General features: G+C 37.2%; 1 protein-coding gene across 1 annotated transcript in view; it reads left to right on the top strand.

The window, feature by feature from the left end:
- Nucleotides 1-21,281, top strand: part of COL6A6 (collagen type VI alpha 6 chain) — a 157,307-nt gene that overhangs the window by 57,520 nt on the left and 78,506 nt on the right. Inside the window, exons 8-13 of the mRNA XM_056800677.1 lie at nucleotides 1,005-1,574; nucleotides 7,142-7,485; nucleotides 8,054-8,132; nucleotides 12,585-12,739; nucleotides 15,484-15,576; nucleotides 18,767-18,820. Coding sequence (XP_056656655.1) covers nucleotides 1,005-1,574; nucleotides 7,142-7,485; nucleotides 8,054-8,132; nucleotides 12,585-12,739; nucleotides 15,484-15,576; nucleotides 18,767-18,820 — 1,295 coding nt within the window. The remainder of the gene's footprint in view (nucleotides 1-1,004; nucleotides 1,575-7,141; nucleotides 7,486-8,053; nucleotides 8,133-12,584; nucleotides 12,740-15,483; nucleotides 15,577-18,766; nucleotides 18,821-21,281) is intronic.

Genomic DNA, 21,281 nt, shown 5'->3' with positions numbered 1-21,281 from the left:
GTTGCGTAGGATGCTGAAAGACTATGTGACATATGTAGGGTCAGACACAACAGATAGCTGTGTCAGAGGCAAGATATATACTAGAGTTTTATTGGCTTTAAGGCCAGTTCTCTGGTCATGTACCATGTTGCTTTTCATGATGGGCACATGATTTCCTTAATCAAAATCCAAACTAAAGATTTTAATGAGTTAACAAGTTCCCAGATTGACTCTATACCATTTCTTTTTCATCTCTTAGCTAATCAGCAACTCAGTTCTCTATCTGGATAACTAGAATGCTTAAGGGATTGACAATCAAATCAATATCTTTACTCTGTTCTCATTCCAAAATGGAAATCATCCAATTGAGGTCAGTGGTTTTCAATCACTGATGAATTTGAATGGAGAAGGAGGGTGCTAATTAGAGGTGAAGCATATACTGTACCCAACCCTCACTCTCATGAATTTGTCTCACCAATTTTTGTCCATGTTTAAAAAAAAAGGAAGCATTTTCTCAACTGAACTAGAATATGAGCTGAAAACATTTTGTGGATCCCTTGGGGACCAAAAGTCTGACCTTTGAAAGCCAGTCCTAGTTTAGGATTTGAAAATCTCTTATGATGGCAGGATATACAGAAAACAAAAGCCAGGGTGGGCCAGGGCTAATCATACATGCATACACATGCCTTTGGTTCTTCCCAGCTTCCACTAGCTGTTTTGGAATAGACAAAGATGGGCATTAGAAAGGGGAGCAGATTGCCATCACAATTCACTCCAGTTATGGGAGTCATGGAAAATGGCACTGGGAACATTAAGAGTAGGTTGAGATCATTCTTTCAACACTCCATAAGTGCTTCAATATTCCATAAGTGGCTCAGCTGTGTGTTATCCATATTTGTAATTGCTGATTAATTCAACAATGCAAGCTTTCTAAATTCGACTAAAAGTTGTTGTTTTTTTAAAGTTCTCCAATCCACTTTTTAAACCATGAAAGTAGCATAACAATTTTATTTTTCCCCCTTCAGAATGTAAAATGGAAAAGGCAGATCTTGTTTTCCTCCTTGATGGTTCTAATAGCATATATCCAGAAAACTTCAAGAAGATGAAGGATTTTCTAGTGTCCGTAGTGGATGATTTTGACATCGGACCTAGCAGAGTGCACATCGGACTGGCTCAGTTCAGTCATGTCTACCGGGCTGAGTTTTTCCTGGGGTCATTCACCAGTGAGGGGGAGGTTTCCACTCAAATTGAAATGACTCAACAGGTCTTTGGAAATACCCACATTGGTGCTGCACTGAAACAAGTGGAACAATATTTCCGACCAGAGATGGGCAGCAGAATAAATGTGGGTATCCAGCAAGTTTTACTGGTTCTCACTGATGGCCAGTCCCAAGATGAAGTGGCCAAGGCTGCCGAAGACCTGAGAAGGAAAGGAATTGACATATATTCTTTGGGCATTGGCGACGTGGATGAGCAGCAACTTATTCAGATATCTGGAACATCAGACAAAAAACTAACAATCGATAACTTTGATGAGCTGAAAAAGATCAAAAAAAGAATAGTCCGCAACATCTGCACACCACATGGAAGAAGCAGTAAGTAACCTTTGAACTAGTATTTGGCCTGCTGCTTATTTTCCTCTTCTGTTCCCCAAACTCATGTGCCTAAACTCCTTCCCTTGCATCTTTGGTCCCCAGTATGCCAGATTGTTCTGGTCATCCCAGTGCTTTCTAATGATGCATGCAGGTGAATTTTGAATTTGAAATTACAAAGATCTTTTCTATGTAAATGTGAGAAATTTGGAGTCAGGACATTTTTCTTTACTTCATCTTTCTGACTGCTTTTCTTTGGACATAATGTGGGGGGAAAGCACAGTTATTATTCATTCAGCAAACATTAATAAACTCTTATGTACAAGACATTGTACTGGGTTCTAGGAGAGTTCTAGGTCCTTCCCTTAAGAAGGTCATAGTAACCTTTCAAACGGCAGTGGTTAATATTCAAATGTTTTTGTAAGAATTAGATTTAGTAAAGAGTCTACTAATATTAAAATCTTTGATAGCTTTTGGTTGCCATAAAAGCCCTGGCTTACTAAATTGGTGCTCATTGTTTGAAAATTGTTGTTTACTATAGCCAAGCAATAGATGAGAGAGCAAATTGAGTAGATAGGCATGAATACATTAGGTAAAGATTTATGAGCCTTAACGAATGAAATTTCATATTGGTAAAGTGTTCCTCTCCATGCCTTGCACATAGTAGATGATTAATAAATACTTTTCCCTTCCTTTCCCCCCCCTCCTTCCCCCTTCCCCCTTTCTTCCTTCTTTCTCCTTTTCTCCCTTCCCCTTCCCCTTCTTCTTTTCCCCTTCCCTCTTCCCCCCTTTCCTGCCTTTCCCCTTTCCCTTCCCTATAATAAAAGAAACTGTCAAATTTCAATGAAAGGTTAGGGGAAACTGTAATTTCCCCCCCCATCTAAGTTCCCATGAAATCTATCTCTGGATCCTTTAAGGATCTATCTGTAGAACTGAGGTTAAGAACCTTTACCTTAAGCACATCCAAGGATTCTTCATTTCTAGCCCATACCCCATTCCCACTAACTGAACAATGTAGCAGAGGAGAAGTCATCCTATCCTCACTTAGGGAGAACTAAGATCAGGAAGTTTGGCCACCCAGGAATGAAAGTAACTGCTTTTTTTTATTTAATGGAAAACAATCATTAGAGTAATGAGGAAATTACTTATCATTATGATTAACTCCAGTAATAAAGAATGCCCAAGATTTGTAGCAGCCATGATGGTGCCTGGAGATCAACATGAATGGAGCTCCTTCACAGCTTCAAAGGAAAGCAGAAATTAACAGGGAGAAAGAATATCAACACACCACTTCCATCTCTCAATCTCTGTTATAAATACCATTTCTACTTGGATATCATGCAATTAGGGAAATAGGGCGATTGATCTCTTTTTTCCCTTTGATTTGTTTTCTTTGTATGATTGACCAGAGATGATCAAATGCTTGCATTAAGAGTTAGTAATGGGGGAAAGCAAAGTGGCTCAGTATATAGAGAGTCAGGCCCAGAGTTGGGAGGTCCTGGGTTCAAGTCTAGCCTCAGACACTTCCTAGCTGTGTGATCCTGGGCAAGTCACTTAACCCCCATTGCCTAGCTCTCACCTCTCTTCTTCCTTGGAACCCATATCCAGTTTTGATTCTAAGATGGAAGGTAAGGGTTTAAAGAAAAAAAAAGTAAAGAGTTAGTAATAAAATCACAGGATTTGCTAATTAATGACTTGATTAATTTATGAAAATATATTGCATTTTTTTCATACGTCTTCATGAACTCCTCTTGAAGGCACCACAGGAAGTTCAACCGTAAGCTATTAGAGTACCACCTAGTGGCAAAGTAAATAAACTATATTAACACATATTCAAGTTTGTTTTGCAAATGAACCTGTTCTACACATGAAAATATGAAAAGTGAAAATGATATGGCCTTCCTAAAACACTCATATTTTTTCTAACTCATACTTTACTGAAACCCTCCTAGTTTCTTTTGTGGCATGAAAGTGACTGTGATTTAAAGGCTATGCCAATGGAGCATAAACTCTAATAGGTTCTGTAAAACTGGGAAGGCAGATGCTGAATGGATGTCTGGATAGATAGACAGAAAGATGGAAACACTTGTTAAGCACTCACTAAATGCCAGGCACTGTGCTAAACATTGGGGATATAAATATAAATGGGCACAAATATAAATAGGCAGAATGGTTATTGCCCTCAAGGAGATTATGTTCTAATGGGGAAAAATAACACCTAGAGGGAAAGGTACAGCAAGGAAATGAGGACGAGGGCTGCAACAGAGGCATTATGGTGCAGAAATATCTAGGAAGTGGCTTAGGAGTCTGATTCCTTACAAGTGCAAGAAGGCTTCTAATATAAGCCCAACAATGGAGTGTCCAGTCCAAAGACCGGCACACTTATCCATAATAGTTGCCCATCATCAAAGTGGCCCAGGGTCATGAAATCTTTGGTTCCCACCATTCCAGAAGACCATATAGAAAACCTAGTGATGATGTTGATAAACTGATACAGGTTTGGTCATTGTCTTCTATGCAGATTCTTTTACTATTCTATATATCAAACTTAGATCTTTCTCCTTAGTTCCATTCTTGCATCTTTTGAACATTTCCAGCTGGATATCCCTTTGATACCATTTTCATTCTCTTCCTCTCCCTTTCCTTCTCCCTCTCCCTCTCTCTCTTCCTCTCTTTCTCTCTCTCTTCCTCTCTTTCTCTCTCTCTCCCTCTCTTTCTCTCCCTCCCTCTCTCCCTTCCTCTCTCTCTCTCTCTTTTTCCTCTCTCTCTCTTTCTCTTTCCCCCTCTATCTCTTCCTCCTTCTCTCTCTGATTTTCTCTTTCTTTCTCTCTTACCCTCTATCTCTCTCGCCTTCTCTCTCTTTCTCTCCCTCTCTCCCTCTCCTTCTCCCTCTCATCATCTAAACAGGGTGCTTCTTGACTATTAAAAAAATGGAAGCAGGCAAAAGAGATCAGCTTTTCTTTTGCTTTGATAATGCATTGTTCTGCTTCAAACCTGGTTGTGAAAATACAGTACTAGAATGTACCTTTGGAATTTTTGCCTTTGCTTAGCTGGTTACATTAAGGGGCCCATGAGACAAGTTACCAGGATAAATTAGTTTATAAGGCTTGCAAAACTTAGCAACTACTCAGTGTCTCGGAAGTGGGAAGTTTCCCAAGAAATATATCAATTCACAATTGCTGGTGTAAACAAAGTAGACTCTCCCCCTACCTCCTCGTCTCCCAAGGATATTTCTTTAGCCAAGTTCTTCAAAGTGTTTATGGGCTCTATGTCTTTTCTTCTTTTTTTCCCCTCTAATGTTTTTATTTAAGTGGTTGGCCCAAAACATTGGGTCTCTTCTGGCTGTTCTTTCCCCTCGGTTCTTAGATTTAGTCAGAGTATTAATGAGAGAATGGTGGGGCAGGCATCTACCTGAAATACTGAACCTAACAAGAGGGAAGAAGTCAGGGTGACTCTAACTTCTGCTTTTTATTCCCTCTTGGACCCTGGGAAATTCTGGCAGCAAACATGGTTAGGTTGTTTGAATGGTTAGATCAACTGTTGTTCCAATCTTTTTTTCTTCTAAGACTTACCAAATTGAGTTCATTCTCATAACATTTCATATCCATTGTCTGAGAGAGAGAGAGAGAGAGAGAGAGAGAGAGAGAGAGAGAGAGCCTGCCTTTTATTTTACCGTGATCTTTTCTTTGTGGGGTAGATATAAGAAGGAAGGGAGACAATTAGAGTCTATCTCTACTGTTTTTTCCTCCATTATTGAAACCCTAAACTTTAAAGAATAAGCCTGTTCCCTGTGATTTACCGTTTTCTCCTAAAGATTTTTTTCCATTCAACTTTCTTTTTTTGCCATTGGTGTTGTTGTGCAGTATTAATTGAATGAGCTCAGTTAACTAGGTGTAGTAATATGAGTGACATCTTTTAAGTTGGGAATATTTCTGCAACCAAAATACACTTAAGATTCAAAAAATTACCAGGAGTATCTCCTCCAGAAGCACAGTAAAGGCTTTTGGCTTTCATGAACACAAATCTCTCCAGATTTCATAGGTTAGAGAATAGAGCTGTGATTTCATTGGGTTTTTTTGTGGTTTTTCAGTCATTTTTCAATTGTGGCCAACTCTTCCTGACCCCATTTGGGGTTTTCTTGGCAAAGATATTGGAATGAATTGCCATTTCCTTCTCCAGCTCATGTTACAGATGAGGAACTGGAACAAACTGGCTAAAGTGACTTGCCTAGAGTCACAGAGCTTAATACATGTCTTGGGCAGGATTTGATCTCAGGAAGATGAATCTTCCTGATTCCATGTCTATTTGTTCCCTCCTCGTGGGTTTTGGCAGCTTCTGATTAATGACTTCCTTACCAATGTTTGGGTCTGAATCTACTTTGCATCTTAGAGTAGGTGACTACTCTGTGTTTTTAGTCTTAAAGAGATGACTAAAGTATAGGAGGTTAAGTGACTTGCCCAGGGTCCCTTAGCCAGCATGTAGCAGAGTGCTTTACAACCTATTCCCTTCCTGCCTTTCCAGTCTTTGTATACTCTATTTCACATAATTCAGAAGTTCCAGACTTTTGTGTGTGTGTGTGCTTTGTCACTTTATTTTTTAAATTTATTTGTTACATTAAAATACTCATCTAACTCCCTCCCTCTCCTCCCCATTAGAGAAGGCATCATTTGGCAAAAAAGTTACATGTAGATATTAAATATGTCTTATTTGTCAGTTCTCTGTCTGGAGGTGGACATAGACAACTCATTCTTCAAATGTTTCTGCTGTTATATATAATGTTCTTTTGGTTTTTCCCATTTAACTCTTCATAATTTCCATGTTTTTCCAACATTAACCTGTTCGTCACTTCTTACAGCATGGTAGTATTCCATTAAAAGCAGATGCTCCTACTTGTTTGGCCACACTAGACAAAGGTTCATCTCCAGCTGCATGCCTTTGCACTGGCTGACTCCATGCCTTACGTGCTCCTTCTCATTCCTACCTTTTGACTTCCTTCAAATTAATTTCAAAATCTACCATCTACAAGAATTCTTTCGCAGTCCTTCTCACTGCCAGTTCCTTCCTTCTAGGTTGACTTTCCATTTACACTATATATATATATGTGTGTGTGTATATATATATATATCAAATGTACATGACTGTTTGCATGTTAAATCCCTTCATTAGATTGTGAGCTCTTCAAGGGCAAAGACTGTTGTTTTGTCTTTCTAACCCTAGTACTTAACATGCAGTGCCTGGTACATAGTGAGCACTTATTAATTGCATGATGATGATGATGATGAAGAATACCTTGAGGTCAGTTCTCTATCCAATACATTATGCTGTGTCCATTTCATGATATATTTTATAACATGGAAGATTAATCATGCAAGGTTAAAATGTTAACAGGAATTCTTAATATCTTCCTTGGTTTTATTGCATTTTCTCTTCTTTCCCCACTTTCTACTCTGTGTAAAAAATAAAAAATCCAGCCACAGTTAGTAAAGAACCCTTTAACAGTGGTTAGGTATGAGATCGAATTCCAATCTGTATTTATATTTTAGTAAGAGACCTGTTTCCTCTGTGTCTAGGTTGTTTTGTGGATGTGGTTGTGGGCTTTGACATCTCCTCTCAGAAGAAAGGACAGCCTTTATTTGAAGGTCAGGCTTGGATGGAGACTTATCTTAAGGATGTGTTACGTGCCATCAGTTCCCTAAATGGGGTGAGCTGTGTGGTGAAATCCCAGACTCAGGTCAGTGTGGCCTTTCAAGTGACAAATGCCATGGAGAAATTTTCCCCCAAGTTTGAGATTTACAGTGAAGATATCCTGAATACCTTGAAGGATGTAACCATTAAGGAACCATCTCACCTCAATGCACCTTTCTTGAATTCACTTTGGGATGCCTTTCAGAATAAATCTGCTACTCGAGGAAAGGTTGGTTGATCTTGCATTATTTGCTGGTTTGTGATCATGACAATAATGCTCTTTATAAACAAATATAATATCTATTGATGTTCTTCTTTGTTTATATCACTGTGGTTTCCCCCAATATCCCTCCCATTTCCCATCCCAAATGAAAGTAGCATAACCGATCAACAGGTTAAAAAGTCTAAAATTCATGCAATATAAAACACTTGTGGGCCACCCACGTCTGCAAAGTGGGGAGGTATGATTCTTTTTCTCATATTTTTGAGGCATGTCTATTCTTTATAATTTAAGAACATTTGCTTTTAATTTCTTGGGTGGCAGTTCTTTCCACTTACATTATTATAGTCATTTATATATTATCTTGGTCCTGCTTAAATCCTCATTTTAACTCTTGCATCCTTCTCTGAATTCATCATTCCTTACAGTCCCATAATCTTCTATTACGTTCATGTACCACAATTTATTTAGCCATTCCCTAAACAATGGGCATCTGCTTTGTCTCAAGTTCTTTGCTATCATAAAAAGTGCCAGCTATGTTCTTTTTACTCATTTTTCCTCCTAATTCCTTGTCTAGGTGATACTGTTATTTTCAGATGGGTTGGATGATAACATTGAAAAACTGGAAGAAAAATCTGATCAACTCCGAAAAGAAGGTAAAATACAGAGTTCCATTAACCTTGAAAATGCAAAGATGCGGCCTTAGTCTATGTAAATCTTTTAGGGCATGCAGACAACTCTTGAGTACATTAGCTTGTCCATTGCATCTGGCAATCTGAAACACAACAACCCAGTGGTCATTTAGAAGACTCTGGATTATACCTTTCCCCTCTGAGAGCACTTCTAACTATAACAAATCATAGAGTCCAGTGCAGTAGTTCTAAAACTTTAGTCCAGGGACCCCTTGGAGTCCATGAGATCGATTCAGAAAGTCCAGAGATTATTATTTTCCTAATAATAAGATATTTTGATTTCTAATACAGTAAATATCCCTATATATAATCCATAGAAGCAATAGCTCTTTGAGGTCTTCAATAATTATTAAGAGTATAAAATGGACTATGGAAAAACTTTTTTATATTATTGCACATGTAAAATCTATATCAGAGTGAGGAAAATATGAAGGGAGAATTTTCTCAAATTTTTTAAAACTACAGGTTCAAAATTTTTTTACATATAATTGAGGAAAAAATAAAATATTTTTTTAAAGTGAGTATAAAATGATCCTGAGTCCAAAATGTGTGAGAATTGTTGGTCGAGAAATGTATATTTTGTCTCATATGTCACTGTTTCTTATATCTTTTAATCTTAGAATTCTTCATTCCCATCATTCTTGACATACATGATGGATGTTAATCCAGTATTTTTATTTCTGAGTGATAACAGAATCATAGAATGATTTTCCCAGATTTTATTAAAAGCAGATGACAGATGTCAACGTTCTAGCAGTTAATTTTCATATGATATTTTGTTACTCTTAAGATTTACCAAGATTATAGCCATGGTCACATTAATTTTAATCCTCTCTATTCCTTTCACAGTTGTAGATAATAAATTAACTATGGTTTTTAAAGAACTGGCAATTGACTGATAAGTAACAGCAGGTCCAGTGTCACTGAATTTTCTTTCCTAAATATGAACCAAGAGAATTAAAATGTATATCTTTTGTGGCAAGTCTTCTTACCACCTTAGCTAATGGAGACAGACTAGCCTTTTTTCTTTGTTAGTTGGGGCAGGATGAGGGAGGGAGAGGGAGAGGGGGAGGGAGAGGGAGAGGGGGAGAGAGGGAGAGAGAGAGAGAGTGTCTCATTGTCTCTAACAAATATTATAGCACTGAAACTCTGTTTCAAATCATTTAATCTCTGTACTCTAAGCAGCTCTCTAAGATTATATGGTGCAGAAAGATGGCAACCTGTATTACTAAAGATGGTTTCCTCCCAAAAGAGTTCTCTGTATCAGTGACACCATAGATCCAGTACCTATCCTCTTCTAAAATGAAGTTGGTCTTTTATTTAGTCCAAATCTTTCTATCTTTTCCTTTAACCTTAACCTCATTCATGATCTTTAGAAGGCTACTTTTATCCAGATTGTGAAAACACTGGACAGTATAATGTTTGGTTAAAACATGTGGCAGTACTTTCAGGATAGCAACAGATGGCTCTTGGATTCCTTCCAAATGGAGACTTTTGATAGATGGAAGAAGGTGGACACCTTCCAAGAAATGCCTTTTTGTAATTAAATTTGTAATGTTAGTCTAATTCCTTCCCATTCACTTGGGGAAATTAGTAAATGTCCATCAACTACAAAGTTGGAGTTTGATTATCATAGTTCCTGCTAGAAATAAAAAGAAGTCTTTAGAAGGGAAGAAATGAGTCTATAAGGGTGTTAGTTTGGAAGACCGTGAAGATAGGTAGTAGTCTTAATGTTACTTTCTCCTTTATTTTTATTTTTAAATATTTTTCCATGTTTCCATGATTCATTTTCTTTCCCTGCCCTCTTCCCTCCCCCCTCTCAGAGCTGACATGCAATTCCACTGGATTGTACAATTGTTATCACTTGAAACCTATTTCCATAGTATTCATTTTTGCCATAGAGTGATTTTTTTGAAGCCTAAACCCCAAATCACATACCCATATATACTTGTGATGGGCGATGTTGTATGTTTTTCTTTTGCATTTCTACTCCCATGGTTCTTTCTCCCAATGTGGATAGCATTCTTTCCCATAAGTCCTTCAGGAATGCCCTGGCTTGTTGCATTGCTACTAGTAGCAAACTCCATTACATTGTATTGTTCCAGATGAATACACTTTCTGTGTACAGTGTTCTCCTGGTTCTGCTCATTTCACTCTGCATCAGTTCATTGAGTTTCTCCTAGTTCACATGGAATTCCTCCAGATCATCAAATCTTTCAGCACAATAGTATTCCATCACCATCAGATACCACAATTTGTTCAGCCATTCCCCACTCGAGGGACAACCCTTCATTTTCCAATTTTTTTGCCACCACAAAGAGCATGGCTATGAATATTTTTGCACAATTTTTTTCTCTTTTACTTTAAAGGATATATATTTTTCTTTGTCCTTAGTGACGTTTAGACTAAGAAAGTCTCATCTAGTCCTCCCGTTATTCTAACTTATCATGTTCGTTGGCTACTCTGGCTATTTCCCTACCATACTAATTCAGGACATGTTTTTTAGCTACTTTCTACCCCCCACCACCAAAAAAAAATATGGCATAGATAAAATAATAAATTACTCTTATCCAGTGAAAATACTTCCAAATTTTATCTAGGAATCTAATAGAGACTGGCTAATCCCTTTGGAACAAGAAAAGACTTGGAGGACAATCTCTGAACATCGTGATTGAGCTTTTATAGTCTATCATTCTATTCAGCCGCCATGTTCTCCAGACCTCAGGGCATTTCTGTCTAAATTGGTACAATGTAGGACTCACAGAATCTGGCCATATGCCCCACTGCTGTGCCCTTATATATTTCCAGGTTGTTCTGTCCATCCTGCAGCTAAATTCCTCATATAGATTTTCGAGTGTGAAGTCTTTGAAAGGATAGTTAATATTTACATAATACTTATTATGTGCCAAGCACTGTGCAAAGTAAGTGATTTATAATTATTATCTCATTTGATCCTCACCACTCTGAGAGGTGGATGCTATTAGTATCCACATTTTACAGATGAGAAAACAGGAAAAAAAAGGTCCAGGGCCACAGAGATAGTCAATGTTTAAGGGTGGATTTGAACTTGGGTCTCTCTGACTCCAAGCTAGCATTTATCCACTATACCATCTACCTGCCCAAGAGATCAAAGACCCATCTCAATTTTCTATCCATATCCCTGGTGTTTAGCATAGAGCTTGGCACACAATGAGTACTTCATAAATTCTTTCGAACTCATTCATTTATTCATCTGTCCTGGATGCTATATAGTTACCACTTGAGTTTGTGTTCTGTGCCCTAGTTTCAAAATCTGTGATCCTCTTTTGTTCTCCCAGGTTTTTTGGAGCTCTTTTCTTCCTCAGCCATTTTTAAAGTTTTAAAAGCATCTTCAAATCATTTGTGTTTTAAGATGCACAAATGCTTACCCTTAGAGAAGCTGTTCCTAATAAAACCTATAGAGTTGTTTTATTTGCTTGTCATCACTTCTCAGTTCCCATAAACTTTGTAAGTTTTGCAACCTCTGGAATTTTTGAAGGAAAAAAAAACAAGTGTAGAACAGCAGTCTTTCATTAGTAAAAGAGAGCACATGAACATCTTTTTTCTGAATTGTCAAACTTGTTTAAGAAACATTCATTTCCATTCTCTTCCCCTTTTATCTTTTTGATGCCTCTCTAGGACCATCTTATGTACCCCACACAGCTGATGTCTCCATGACCTCTTGAAGTGACCCCCTCTCCTCTAGCCTAAGTCATGCTTCTGCTGTTCTCTTGCTCATGACTTGCCCCCTCCACCTCTACACACTTTGTACATTATTCTCAACTTCCTCCTCTTCACTTCATTTCCTTAAAAATCCATCCCCAAATCCATCTACATCAAACATTCCCTTCATGCCATAATTAGTATTTCCCGTCTCACACCTTTTGACACTTCTTATGTAACTCAGCTTGTAATGCATTAATTGAAACTTGTTCAGATGTCGTTCTAAGACAGCAGTTTTGAATAGTTTTGTATGTGATTATTCTCTTTCCAACAAGATTATAAAGTCTTGGAGGACTTAAATAGAAGACTTCTAAATTTGGGGATTCACCTATGGCCCTGTGTGCATAGTAGACATGCCATGAATCATGCTGACTGATAAATGTTGACCTTCAAGCCTTTGGGGAACTGAAAGTTGAGTTGAGTTTCTCCGTTGGTGCCTACTTAATCATTTTGCAGAAATTTAATTCAAGTATGACCTTATTACAAAATTATACTTGTCAATTATAGCCTAGGCTAGAGGAAGAAAAATCCTGACACCAAGAATAAATTGAGAGCTTCATTGCTTAATTCTGACTCATAGCACTCGCCCTGGAATAATAATCTTGATATATATGCAAAAAGCATCATGTTAACTGAAGTGATTTCACTTAAAGAAATGTACATTCTGTTGACTAGGGCTCAACGCTCTGATAACCATTGCACTGGAAGAGACTTTGGATACAAATGATCTGGCTGACCTTCCATACATTGAATTTGGGAAAGGATTTGATTATAAGACTCAGTTAACAATTGGAATGAGAGATTTGGGAAGCAAACTCTCAGAATATCTGGTGAGTGAATCAGAGAAAGGCTAGTGCCTTCCAATTGCATTTTGGGTTCCTCATATATATATTTTAGGATTATCTGAGAAGTTCTACCTTGATTCCCCATTGTGATCAGGGAGTTTGACCCGGGAGAGGGTGAGCTTAGGTTCTCCCAAGCTGAAAAGGCTTCAAACATGGACTTAGTGACGGATGGGATCATCAAAGGCCTCATTTGCTAAATTCTGAAAACCTCATTGTCAATATGGACACAGGATGGTGGAATTTTTAGACCTAACAGCTTTGGGAGTTCATCTGCAATGTTTAGAAGGGTCATCATCTGTGTTTATTGAGGGGACACTTTTATCATTGGACTAACAGATGATTGAGATATTAGTAGTAACTAAAAATAATAACTAGTATTGATATAATGTATAAGGTTTGCAACACTTTATATATATATATATATATATAAACTCAATGGATCAAAGTAAATTATCTGAAATCGAGTTTTGGACAAACCAACCTCAAGAGTCTCTATGAGAGAATTTGGTTAAAAATGTGTAGTTTGATTTTAAGTACATTTTTAAGTAAATTTGAATTTGCAAAAAAAATAATTAAAAGTTGCCTAGTAATGACACTATTTTAATGAACCAATACAATAGTTTTCTTTGGTAATTGGCACATTAAAAACGTCTACTTTCTGAAGTGGCAGCTAATGCTATATATTGCAATTACATCATCTGCATGTAAGTGAGCATTTCTAAATGATTTTAAGATGATTTGTTGTCTTAAATTGGGGAATATCCTCTTTTGGATTTCTTTTTTATACTCAGCATTTGGTTAGCAAGCCTCATTTTCATTAAAAATAGATCCAGATTCCAAGTTAATCAAATCTGAATTAATGAAATTACTTAATTATCTCTCTTCCCAAGCAGAGACAGATAAAGAAAAGGAAGGCCAAAGAATGAAACAGAGTGGAGAATTTCAGGATGTATTTATTTTTAACACTATTCAATTTTTAATGTGCTCTGTTTTGCTATGCCTTTGAAAAGTCTTCATTATTATGACAGGAAGCTGATAAATTATGCTTTTGAATAAAAAGTCAATCCAAATTTTAAATGTTATGCAAATGAAAAGAAAGCACTTTATAATAATCAGCATAGGCACACAAGATCATAGATTAATAGCTGGAAGGAATCTCATCCCACTTCACCTTTTAGATGGAGAAAATGAGATTCAGGGAGGTTGACGTTCCCAGGGTCACACAGATGGCAAATGAAAGTGCTGGGATTTAAACTCGAGCCTTCTAATCTCCCAATCTAGCTTTCTTCTTACTACTTCAGGCCATCTCCCACATATAGATTAGCTTATTGGCCCAAAGAAAAATTGGTATTGGAACATGCAAAGTGAGGTCTCCAGTTAATTTATTTCCCAAATATAGCCCATAGTTTTTTTATTCTAATGTTAAAATTTTAATTATTTTTAAAATTAAATTACTTCTTAAAAAAATAAACCCTCACTTCTTTGTTAGAATCAATACTATGCGTTAGTTCTAGTCAAAAGATCAGTAAGGACTAGGTGGTAGGGACTAGGTGACTTATCCAAGGTCACAGAATCAGGAAGTGTCTGAGGTCACATTTGAACCCAGAACCTCCTATCTGTAGACCTGGACCTCTATTCACTGAGCCACCTAGCTGCCCCGATGTTACTTCTTTAGAAATTACATCAATAATAATCTTATAATATGAAAAAGCAAAAAACATTTTAAGAAGATTGACTCAGTATACACTAATAAAAATAAATGTTCACTAGTTGATGTTCCAAGATTTCAATGGCCTGCAAATCTAATTATTGGATGCCAGAATGTGACTGGGGATTTGGGGGCATAAAGATGAGACTGCTGTTCTTATTTCTCTACCCACACTTTTGTAGTACATATATATTGTTATATGATATATAATGTTATATATCTGCATATCAATGTCTGTCTATATCTGTCTAGCTCTCTATCTATGTCTGTCCATCTTTTTGTCTGTCTATCTCTCTGTCTGTCCATCCGTCTGTCTATCTGTCTACCATTCCTCAAAAAAAACCTGCCTGGGTACATAATGGATCGATGGTTCTCCCGTTCTTGAGCCATGTAATATTGTAGTCGTCCTAGTGTTTAAATAAATAGTGCCAGCTCCTCTAATTCCACTGTCAACACCAAGTTACTGTAGAAAAGATGTGTACCATGTGGGAGTGAAAACATGCCTTTATTTATTAAACAAGAGCCATTTTATTATGGAGTTTAACTTGCCAGGTAAACCTCTCCAGTCAGTGTAGACAGATTTTAAAAAGATCTGTCTGAAGAAAGCAGGATGAACTGGGACGAGGCACTGGCTAGTTGCCACCTGTGTGACCCTGGCCAAATCACTCCACCTTTCTAGGCACTGATAGAATGAGAGGGTTTAAATAAATGCTCTGGGGTCTTTTCTGGGACCCTCGTTTCAGTTTAGCAGTCTTTAAAATGGCGGTCAACAAAAGCAGCTACATTTCTAAGTCTCTATCAACTGCCAAAGGAAAAAGCAAAGATGAGAAGCATGTAATCCTGGAACCACTTGATTTTATGGCATGTCCTGTGAATGTTCTCTCCTTCCGGAACACTGTCACTTTGATCGTGTGCAGAAAACACTGGTCGACATAGGAATCATTTATAGCAAGACACCATAAGAACAGTTTGAAATGAAGGGTCACAGAAAAAATAAACACATTTTTCCACTTTGCTCCAGGCTAATGTTGCTGAAAGAACATGCTGCTGCCTGCTTTGCAAGTGTGCTGGGGCAGATGGTGCCATTGGAGAACCTGGAACGCCTGGGAAAAAGGTGAAACGAGTTCAAATGTACCCTCTGCTTCACGTAGATTGGCTTTATCTTCCAGGGGAAAAGCTAAGAGCTGCTTAGAGTTTATTCCTAGGAGGGGGCTGGCTTCATCTCTTGGCCATTATTTAGTATACATCCGGTCTCGTGTTTCGGATCGGCTATACATGCACTTTCTATGATAAAGTAGCCCTAAATATCCTGAAATAGACATGGATGTTAATATATATCTGTCTGTCTGACCAGCCTGGGCCTGATGTATGTATAAATATATGGCATATACATAATACACATGCCTTTACGTACCACAAACGCCTTACCTCTCTGTGTAGGGGACAGAGATGTGTGTATCTATACATCTGTTTGGATGGTAAAGTGGTACCTTGGATAGAGGTCCAGACCTGAAGTCAGGAAGACACCTCTTTCTGAGTTCAATCTGGCTTCAGATACTTATTATCTGTGTGATTTTGGGCAAGTCACTTAATCCTGTTTGCCTCAGTTTACTCATCTGTAAAAATGTGTTAGAGATGGAAATGACCAACTACTTCTGTATCTCTGCCAAGAAAAACCAAAAAAAGGTCTCAGAGTCAAATACGGCTGAAATAACTGAACAACATACATTTCTGTATATGTACCTACGTATGTAGATATGTATGCATATATAGCATAGGTAAAGTGATGACAAAGCAATGCAACTGCCTAAGGAATTTTCAACTCACTACACCAGAGGAATCCATTCTCTCCAAATTGTAGAGTACTTCTGATTTTGTCACACTATTGTCTATTTATATGGATCCTCTGTTCAATGATTGTCAATCCATCAATGTTTATTTTTTTTAATTTAGCAGAGAATAGGGGGCAGCTGGGTTTGAGAGGATTGAAAATCAGGCCTAGAGACAAGACAGGAGGTCCTGGGTTCAAATCTGGCCTCAGACACTTCTTAGCTGTGTGACCCTGGGCAAGTCACTTGACCCCCCCCCCCCATTGCCTAGCCCTTACCTCTCTTCTGCCTTGGAACCAATACATAGTATTGATTCCAAGATGGAAGGTATCAGATAATTTTAGGGTTGTGACTTTAAATCTAGATTTAAATGGTCGCCAAAAAAAAATTCCCAAGTTAGTCTAGAAATTTATGGTAATTTAATTAATATAGAGGGAAGGAATTTAAGAAGGAGGAAAAGGATATAGGATTGCTCCTACCTGGCCTATGCCAGGGGGAGTTTTAAACTCCCTGCATCTAGGTCTCTGAAGAAGAGTAGAGGCTTCTGAGAGGAAAAAGTTGGAAAGTAAAGGAGGAAAATTCAGCCAGAAACTCATCAGCGAAATGGACAATAGCTTATAGCCACGCTAAGATGCCAAAAGGCTCAACACACAGCTCTCAGCTAACTCTCCACCACCAATCAGGGAAAGAGAGAGAGAGAGAGTCTCCTTGAGGGACTAAAAATCTTAAATATATAGACCTTTCATCCTTGTGTCTCCTCCTCTAAATTTTCACATCTACCAATCACATTAAAGGCTTTTTTTCTCCAGGACTGCCCATACTTTTAGTTCTCATCTTCTTTGATTTTATTATATCTTTAGAGTTACTTAACACTTCTTTGTTAAGTTCACCTTTTGTGAGTTACTTGACCTTTTGTGATTAATTTAACCTTTATAGTATTAGATCTAAAAATAGACTTAGCTTAAAGTTCTAGCTTCACCATAAGGTGAGAACTAAGTACCTTCATTGTTCAATCAGGAGATTACAACTTTATCTTCCCCTAAAGTATGGTCTAAGTAGGGTGGAGTAGATTTTATAGTTCACAAAGGTGAGGGTTTAAAAAATGAGCCAAGACTGATTTGTGTAATCCTCTTAAAATGGATACTAGAAACAAAAAAAATAAAAAATAAAACTGATACTAGATCATGTAACATTATGTTAGTCCAAGATATTTATTCAGTTTTGTCCTGGCCAAAATATTCTCAGAAGGTCATTAGAAAAAAGTAGGTGAATTATTAAGAAATATTCATTGTCCATTATAATAATGAATGAATGATGAAAACCTATGTATTAAGTAGTTACTGTATTGCAGTTAATACATGGTAAGCACCGGAGGTTCAAATACAAAAAAAAATTGTATTTATCATTTAGGAAAATGTTTACATTTTAATAATACTGAGCTAAATAATGTTTATGACATTCCACATTTTTAAATGGCTTATTATCTGATTAAAGTTTTATTTTTAAATCTTTGAAATTATCATTGTGATGTTCAGCCATTCAGTCAAGTCTGACTCTTTCATGACCCCATTGGTGTTTTGTTGGCAAAAATACTGGAGTGGTTGGCAGTTTCCTTCTCCAGCTCATTTTACAGATGAGGAAACTGAGGCAGATAGAGTTAAGGGATTTGCTAAAGGTCACACAGCTAGTATATGCCTGAGGCCAGATTTGAACTAAGAAAGATGAGTCTTCCTGACTCTAGGACTGGTATTCTAGCCACCATTCCACCTAGCTGCCCTGTCTGTAAAATAGCCACATGTAATACATGCCCCTAGCACAGTTGGGCATCTCTGATCCATAGTGATTCTTTGGTGCTAGGATACGGCTGCATCTCTTTTCAGTGACTTACAGCTGCCTCTGTCTGGTAACTCCCAATGGACATGGGTGTGTCTATTCAGCAAGTTTTCATCCAGCAGAATTTTCTTTCCAGGGCTCAAAAAGCAGAAACAATTATTTTAAAAGAAAGCAAAACTTTTTGATCCACTAACACTAAGTATAATGTGATATTTTAAAAAACCCCAAACTTTGGAGAATGATGAAAGAACATTATTTTCATCCCAAAGAAAGAGAAATGTTCCCTGATTGTATTATCGTGTTTGTTTAGAAAAGAAGTCCAGAGCTATGTGGAAGAAAAGAATGGATCCCTTGGTCCTTGGCCCAAGTGCCCCATTTACTTGGGATATTTTGATGTAGCCCAAGTGTGAAAAAATAAATCATGGAGAAAGCTTGAAACAAACTAATGTTTTCCCCAAACTTTTCTATTTTTGTGTGAAGTCAAAACCAGTAATATTGAGGAAGTTTCCTTAGGAAACTATATTTTCATTTGCAAAGCACTTAGCACTGTTCCTGACACCTACTAAGTACCTAAAAAACACTCAGGGCTGTGTTGACTTGACCTGAGAAGCATTCACATCCTTTTTTCTTTTTTCTTTTCAGGGCCCTCCAGGTTTTAAAGGAAGCGAAGGCTATCTAGGAGAAGAAGGTGCTTCTGTAAGTTGACACTTTTAAACTCTTTTCTATTAAGGACACTCCTCCTGCAAATATGTGATGTTCCTTGGACCAGTTCAGAAGATACATGAAACACTTTTCCTTGTTCCTCACCCACCAAAAAATTGCCCCCCAAAACTGTGCTTTTAAAAAATATTTTATTTTTCTCCAATTACATGTAAAAATAATTTGTAATATTCATTAAAAAAATTGAGTTCCAAATTCTCTCCCTCTTTGCACCCTCCATTGCACAGTCCCTCTCCCCTGAGTAAGCAATCTGATGTAGATTGTACATGTATGCTCATGTAAAAAAAATTTCCATATTAGTCATTTTATGGAAGAGATCTGAAATTTGAAAAAAAAAAGAAAGTAAAAAATAGTATGTTTTGGTCGTCATTCAAAGTCCATAAATTCTATCTCTAAGGGCAGATGGTCTTTTTCATCATGAGTTTTTGGAGTTGTTTTGAATCACTGTATTGCTGAGAATAACTAGGTCATTCACATTTTGTTCATCAAAAAATATTCCTGTTACTGTATATGGTCTTCTTCTGGTTTTGCTCACTTCACTTTGCATCAATCCATATAAGGCTTTCTAGGTTTTTTCAAAATCATCCTGTGTGTCATTTCTTATAGTGCAATAGTATCTCTTCACAATCCTATGAATAACCTCTCAATTTCCAGTTAATTTGCTACCATGAAATAAATATTATCTAAAAGGGGTCCTTCTCCCTCTTTTTAAAAAAAAGATTTCTTTGGGCTACACAGCTAGTGGTGGTACTGCTGGATCAAAGGGTATTTAAACACAATTTTAGAGCCCTTCAGGCATCATTCTAAATTGCTCTCCAGAATGGTTGGATCAGCTCAACCATTAATTACTCAACCAATAATGCATTAATGTCCCCATTGTGTCACATCCCCTCCAACATTTATCATTTTCCTTTACTGTCATATATTGGCCAATCTGATAGGTGTGAGGTCGTACCTCAGAGTTGTCTTAATTCATATTTCTCTTAGCATTTTTTCATCTGACTATAGAGGGCTTTGATTTCTTCATCTGAAAACTGCCTGTTCATATCCTTTGACCTCAATTGGAGAATGACATATATGTTTGTAAATTTCACCTAGTTCTCTATATATTTGAGAAATGAGACCTTTATCAGAGATACGTGCTGTAAAATTTCCCCCCAGCTTTCTGCTGTCTTTCTAATCCTGTTGGCATTGGGGGTTTTGTACAAAATATTTTTAATTTAATAGAATTAAAATTATACATTGTATATCCTGTAGCACTCTCCATCTCTTGTTTGGTCTTAAATTTTTCCTGTATCCATAGACCTGACAAGTCAGTTGTTCCCATGCTTCCCTAATTTGCTTAGGATGTCACCCTTTCTATCTAAATTGTGTACCTATGTTGATCTTATCTTAGTATCCAGGATGAGATATGTCTATCTCCGTTCTCTACAATGCCATTTTCCAAATTTCCCAACAGTTTTTGTCACATAGCGAATTACTGCGTGTAGTCATTTATTACTAGGTACTGTGTGCCTAATTTATTCCACTGATTCACCATTCTATTTCTTAGTCAGAACCAGATTGTTTTGATGATTACTGCTTTATAATATGGTGTGAGATTTGATACTGCCAGTCCACCTTCCTTTACATTTTTTTTATTGATTCCCTTTATATTGACCTTTTGTTCTTTCAGATGACTTTTGTTATTTTTTCTAACTCTGCAATAATCTTTGGGCTATTTGATTGGTATGGCACTGAATAATTTGATTAATTTAGGTAAATTTGTTATTTTATTATATTTGCTCAGCCTCCCCATGAACAATTAATATTTTCCAATTGTCAAGACCTGACTATTTGTGTGAAAAGTGTTTTGTAATTGAGTTCATATAGTTCCTGGGTTTGTCTTGGCAGGTAGATTCCCAAGTATTTTTTATATCAGCTACTGCTAATTTATCTTGTGCTCCTAGGCTTTGTTCACTATGTGATTTTCTCAGGGCTATTCTGCATGCTGACAGATTTCCTCATTTATGCCAGGAGAATTATCCAATAAGAAAGGATTTTTTGTTGTCTTTAGTCCTAGTCTCAATTCTTCCTTTGTTCTCCTTTGGGATTCCCAGAGAAGAGTCGTCATTTGAGAATTTCGATGTGAAGAATGAGAGGCAGAGAAATTAGAGGTGGTTTCTTTTGTTAAATGGCAACAGATTGTATTGGACAGAATATGGGGTCTTCATGTCCTCTGGACTCTAGAAAACCTCTTCATTGCACTGTCCATGGACTTCACTCTCCTTCTCCAGAGGCCACAAACACATCATTTCTCTTTTCTTGCTGTCATTCTTATCCCATACTTCTCAGATGAGTCCACTCAATCACATTCTTTTATCTAATGGTTCCACTGGTGATCTAAAAGTTTTTTGCCAAGTCAAATTCTTTGGATGATGTATTCTTTCCTCTTATC

Source organism: Monodelphis domestica, chromosome 5 (assembly GCF_027887165.1).
Source record: "Monodelphis domestica isolate mMonDom1 chromosome 5, mMonDom1.pri, whole genome shotgun sequence".
Taxonomy (NCBI): Eukaryota; Metazoa; Chordata; class Mammalia; order Didelphimorphia; family Didelphidae; genus Monodelphis; species Monodelphis domestica.
The sequence above is the reverse complement of the archived record's forward strand: the minus strand, read 5'-3'. Positions and strand labels throughout refer to the sequence as shown.